We start from the raw sequence: 5,553 nt of genomic DNA, 5'->3' as shown, positions 1-5,553 counted from the left end.
AGCCTTCAGCCCCTGCCAACACAAGTCAGCCTCTCTGCCTGAACTTGCTGTCACGCTAATGAAAATGAGCACTGGGGCAACTGAGATTCACACACTGAATGGGGTTCGCTTAAAAGAGAGAAGGATGTGAACTACCACCAGGCACCTAACCTTCATAACCTGCAGCAGAAGTTACAGACATGTGCACCAATCAGAGGAAAATAAGTAGTCTCTATGGGTAAATAAAGATTATGTCTCTTTAAACTGATTGTAAATCTGAATGAACACAGAATATACATACACAAGTAGGAAGCGTGCAACGTGACGTCAATCTGATTTTTATAGATTTATTATTGCTGTACATAAAATTTCCTAGTAATAATAACATTCTATGAAAAATACTAGAGCATTGGGACACTTTTAATGTGAAAACAGTACAAGAAAAATTGGAAAAAATAATTCAAGTGTTTTAAAAAAAATGCTGAGTGAGAAGCATTCCATGAAAAATGCAAGGGTCAGGAACTGGAAAGCATTCACGTGATTTGTCTTCACCTCCACATACTATCTTTGAGAGTTATATCCTATGCCTTCATTGCACCAGTAGAAGAGATTTAAAGGAAAAAGAGAGAAATGGTTTCTGTGGGGTCAGCCAGCTCACGGTTTATTGGTATTTTTCTAATTTTTCATTTGTTTTTAAACACGGTTCCATCCCCTGCTGTAAATCACCCCTGCATTTTGCAGCCACTGTCGAGCACAATTCACAAATCACCTAAGTGTGTAGTGGAAGGTGAGCCCCTCAATCCTTGATGCATACCCATGGCTGTGTACCAACCAAGGTGCCAGGGAACCATCCACGCAGAGTGATGGATTGCCCAGGAGCACAGGCCAAGAGTCACTCCAGGCACTCACTCTGCAGGGAGGCTGCCCTTGCCCAGCCCCAACACCAACACCACTGCTGCAGGGCCCTCATGGAGGCCCTGTCACCCTCTGACACCCTTCCAGCTGGTGGCCCTACAGCCAGAGCACTGCTGCTGCACCTGTGCTGCAGGCAGCCCTTCTGTCACTTTATTAATTTTAATTCTTTATAAAGAAGAAAGAAAGCATAAGGAAAACACCACGTAAATAAGTTATTCTTTCTCTCCTACTGACAAACTACACCTCTGTAAAGAAATTAGCCACATCCTGTGACAAAACCTTGTGATGGGCCATGACCTGCAGAAAAGTGATGCCTTACTGACATCTCCACAGCTGGAAAGAGAGACCTGTTTCCTTCAAGTCACAGTACAGCAGCAGAGGAGCTTTTGTGTTTACGTATCTGACGGAGCACAAACAGGAGAGAGTAAGTGGGGGAAAGAGAGAATGAAGAGAAGAAGTGAAGGCAGGTGGTTATGAGAGCACACAAGTGGCGGTTTTACTAGTCACAGTGGTTAAACAATTTTAACGGGAGGCATTCTCATAGCACGCCTGAAAACTTTTTAACACTACCAAACACCTTTGTCAGGGGCAAGGAACTTCTGGAAAAGTGCTCAGAGATGCACACAAACCCATAGGAAGATCTGATAATGTACAAATGTGTTTCTTCCAGAGATAGCCCACTTTCTGCACAAATCAATAAACCATCAGAACCTATCATTTATCACAAACATTAAATCCCAGCAGCACCCTGGTTTGCAAGCCTAATGAAGGAACTTGGCACACAAAGGCACTCTCAGTGCTGGGTAGTGTAGGGGGAATTCTCCATACCTCTGGTTCAGGGAGTCTCTTTTAGGCTATGCTCAGCATTAACAGACAAGGTGTTAATGATCCTTTTTGCAAACTTGCTACAAAACCAAAGGCATATTATTGAGAAAAACAAGAGCTGAAAACCCAGTCTAGTTTCTATCCCTGGGAAGTCCATCCTGGTTTTTGTGTTAGCAATGCTGGGTCACCATTCACAAAAAAAAAAAGAGCTAAAAGGATGCAGAGCTATGAATTAAACTTTCAGCAAGAACAGTTCACTCTTGCAAGAAGGAATTAGTTGTTTTGATGAGGCTGGTTAGGAAAGAGTTAATACTATCAGCCAAATGTCAGTGAACCCCCAAATGTTGCTTTTGTCCCATGGCAGTGTCAATACCAACACTATTATCTCAATTTATTTAACACAGAACAAATTAATTGGCTCTAAGTGTTGCTTTTTCTCTGGAATCCCTCATCCCATCTCTTCTTGGAGAGAGCTCCTGCGAGCAATGAGCAAGGGAATAAACCGCTATGCAAACACACACAGGCGCACACACACACACACACACACACACAGAGAGGGAAGTTACAATTTCTCACTTAGTTGCTGATTTTTATGACTACAAATCTTGGTGTCACCTGCTTCAGTCACTACTTCAAGTCAATCTTCAGTCACTACTCCTCTGTACTAAATCCATCATCCTCGACACCTTCAGATGCATCTGAGATGTGTGTCGAACCAGCAACACTATAATTTTTATAATGACAAGGAATTAAGTATGATTACTAGTCTTTCCTCTTACTTGTTCCCTTCCCCTAACGATACCATCCAATTGCCATTTTCCTCACGGTTGTGTATTTTGGTTCCCATTGTCTGTTGTACCCAATACAATAACCAAAATGTCTGCGACACGGGATCTGCCTGTCTCTCGTACGTCTAGCAAATCTGAAAACCTGTTGTTACAGCTTTGGGGAACACAATACATTGTCACTTCCGAGGAAACGTTGTAAAAATAACCGTACATACAGTTCAGCCAGAAATCAGTTCAGTCATACCTGTGCTATTCTTCCATTGTGTTTAATACACCACGAGCAGGGTATTTCATAAAAGACATTGCCAAAGAGATCACTTGGGTGCGTTTCTCCTACTACTGGGCTCCGTGGCCCGTCGTCTGTCTGGGACACATTGCTACCAGCCAACCTGGAGAAGAACTTGCCACTGCTTTCCCTGAACTTCTGACAGCGAAAACCTGGTGTTCAGCTAAAACTTTCCCTTTCCCACCTCCCCGCTCCTACAAACCGCCCCGAATCGTCATGATTGCCATTAATTAAAAAACGAAAGAAAAAAACAGGGAGAGAGAGAAATTTTTAAAAAATAGGAAGAAAAACAAAAAGGAACCAGAGAGCCAGCAGTCTTATGGAAACAGCACGGCAGGTAAACCAGGTTAGCATCGTTCCGTAACGGCCACGAGCTGGCGGGGCGGGGGCCGGCGCCCCCCGGCCGTCCCTCCTCGGCCCGGGGCCGGGGGCCAGCGGCCGGCTCGGCGGGGCGCCGCGGGAGGCGGCGTTTCTCTTCCCTGCGGGGCGGAGAGGGGCGGGCGGCGGGGCCGCGCCGCGGGGAGCCGCGCCCGCGGCGGGGGCTCCCTCAGAGCCTGAAGGAGGCCTCGGAGAAGGGATGCTGCATCTTGAAGCTAGACAAGAAGCACTGGAGGGGCGGGGGCAGGGGGTTGAGGAGGGACGGCGGGAGGCTGGGGAAAAAGAAATCATCTCCTCTGACCTCTAACGAAGTGCCCGGTTTTTTCTTAAGCTCTTCACATTTCCTAAATTTGCAGATCTGGTGTCCCGTTTTGCGGTTCCTGCAACTGCTGCAGACTCCACAGTTGATGAGCCGCTTGCAGGGCACGCACACCCCGCAGCGTTTCCGCTTCTTCTTGGCGGGGTTGCCCGCCCCGGCCCCGGCCCCGCCGCCGGTGCCGCCGGCCCCCCCTCCGCCTCCGCCGCCACCGCCGCCGCCTCCGCCGCCCCCCGCGCCGGCGGCGGCGCCCAGGGCGGAGGCGGGCGAGGCCGAGGCGTGGCTCTGCGGGCAGTCCGCCAGGTTGGCGATCTGGAAGGCGCTGTCTGTGACGGCGGCCGAGGCCGCGGCGGGGGAGTGCAGGGCCGTCATGACGATGACCCCGGGGGGAAGGGAGAGGCCGCCCAGCGCCGGGATGGCCGAGAAGGTGCCGACGCGGTCGGGGAGGTTCATGATCTCGGCTTCGGCAGGCGCCGCACTTGAGCTTGTTCATGCACTCGCCGGCCAGCGGCCGGCAGTGCTCGGGGGCGAGGGTGGAGAGGAAGTTGCCGTTGGCCATGGGCAGGGCGGGCTGCTCGGCCGGCGGGCAGCCGGGCTTGCCCAGCCGCTGCGAGTCGCTCCGGTGGTGCATGCCGCCCCTGCCGGCGTGCAGCGAGGAGGCGGCGGCGGCGGCCGCGGAGGCGGCGGCGGCGGCGGCGGAGGAGGAGGAGGAGGAGGGTTTCCTCGCGCCGCCCGCCGCGCCGCCGCCGCCGCCGCTGCCCCAGAGCATGGCGGTGGCGGCGGCGGCCGTGGCGGTGTCGCAGTTCCAGGGGGACATGCCGATGCGGGCGGCGGCGGCGGCGGCCGCGCTGGGGAAGATGGGGGTGGTGATGCGGGCGATTTTGGCCGCTTGGGGGAAGGCGCCGCCGTTGGTCTTGTAGAAGGTGGCGAAGGAGCGGTACCTCTCCATCTCCGAGTTGTAATCCACAAGGCTGTTGAGGGCCCCCTCGGGCAGGTGGCTGTCCTTGGGCAGCCCCGGCGCCTCGGGGTTGGGGCCGCTCTCCACGCACACGTTGGTGTTCATGGTGGCCGGGGCGGGGGGGGCGGCGGGAAGGGACGGGACGGGGGGGACTGGGGGCCGGGGGGAGAGGGACGGGGCGGGGGGGGGGGTCGCTTAATCCTCCTCCTCCGGACGCATCCCCGCGGTCGGTGCTCGGCCGGGCAGCCGCTCCTCCGGCATCCTCACGGGAGCTGCCGCAGCTGAAACACAAAAAGTCATTTCCGAGGGGGTGCGCGCGCGGGGGGCGCTGACGGCCGCCCACGGCCACCCCGGGGGAGGGGGGAGCACACGCGGGTGGGGGACACACGTCTCGCCGTGCCCGCGGGCAGAGCGCTCGCAGCGCCGGCCCGGGTGGGGCAAACCCGGTCCCGGGACAAGCTGGGGGACGGGGGACACGACACGGGGGCAGGGAGCTGCCCACCTACCAGCACCGGGAAAAATGAAAAGGCAGGGAGAAAGAGCGAGGGGGAAAATAAATAAAAGGAATTACAAAAAAAAAGAAAAAAGAAGGAGGTGGGGGAGGGAGCCGCCAGCTGCCACGGTGTCCTTCTGAGCCCGGCGGTCATTAGCTGCCTGCCGGCACAGCTGGCTCCGCCGGGCGCTGGTTGCGGCGGCACCGGCTTCCCCGACCCCCCCGCCACCTCCGGGTACGGGGGGGCTGCCTGCAGGCCGCGGGGGGCACGGGGCTAGGTTAAAAAAAATACTTAAGCAATTTCACAGCTTGTGATCCCGGCGCCTGCAGCTGTACTAACGACGGAGTATTTATCCCAGCCTCTCGGGGAGGATTCCCCGTCACCGCCGCCGGGGGCTGCGCAGGGAGGGCTGGGGACACACACACCGAGACGGGGACAGCCCCTCCGTGGGCGCCGCGGGGCAGGGGGCTTCGCCGAGAGACAGCCCGGGAACGCTCGGGAGGGCACGTCCTGTACCTGCTGAACTAGCCCTGTACCTGCTGAACTAGCCCTCATCGGGGAAAGATGGCTTTCTGCTCCCGGCTGGGAAAGTTTAGGAGGGGGCTAAGGACACG

General features: G+C 55.3%; 1 protein-coding gene across 1 annotated transcript; it reads right to left on the bottom strand.

Moving 5' to 3' along the window:
- Window positions 1-2,085: 2,085 nt before the first annotated feature.
- Window positions 2,086-4,624, bottom strand: CXXC4 (CXXC finger protein 4). The gene is given in 2 exon segments (XM_054514617.1): window positions 2,086-3,955; window positions 3,957-4,624. Coding segments are annotated over 2 exon segments (1,209 nt in total). The 5' UTR covers window positions 4,551-4,624; the 3' UTR covers window positions 2,086-3,340.
- Window positions 4,625-5,553: the final 929 nt, after the last annotated feature.

This window comes from Molothrus ater, chromosome 4 (genome assembly GCF_012460135.2).
Source record: "Molothrus ater isolate BHLD 08-10-18 breed brown headed cowbird chromosome 4, BPBGC_Mater_1.1, whole genome shotgun sequence".
Classification (NCBI taxonomy): Eukaryota; Metazoa; Chordata; class Aves; order Passeriformes; family Icteridae; genus Molothrus; species Molothrus ater.
Note: the sequence above shows the minus strand (reverse complement) of the source record. Positions and strands in the feature narration are given on the sequence as shown.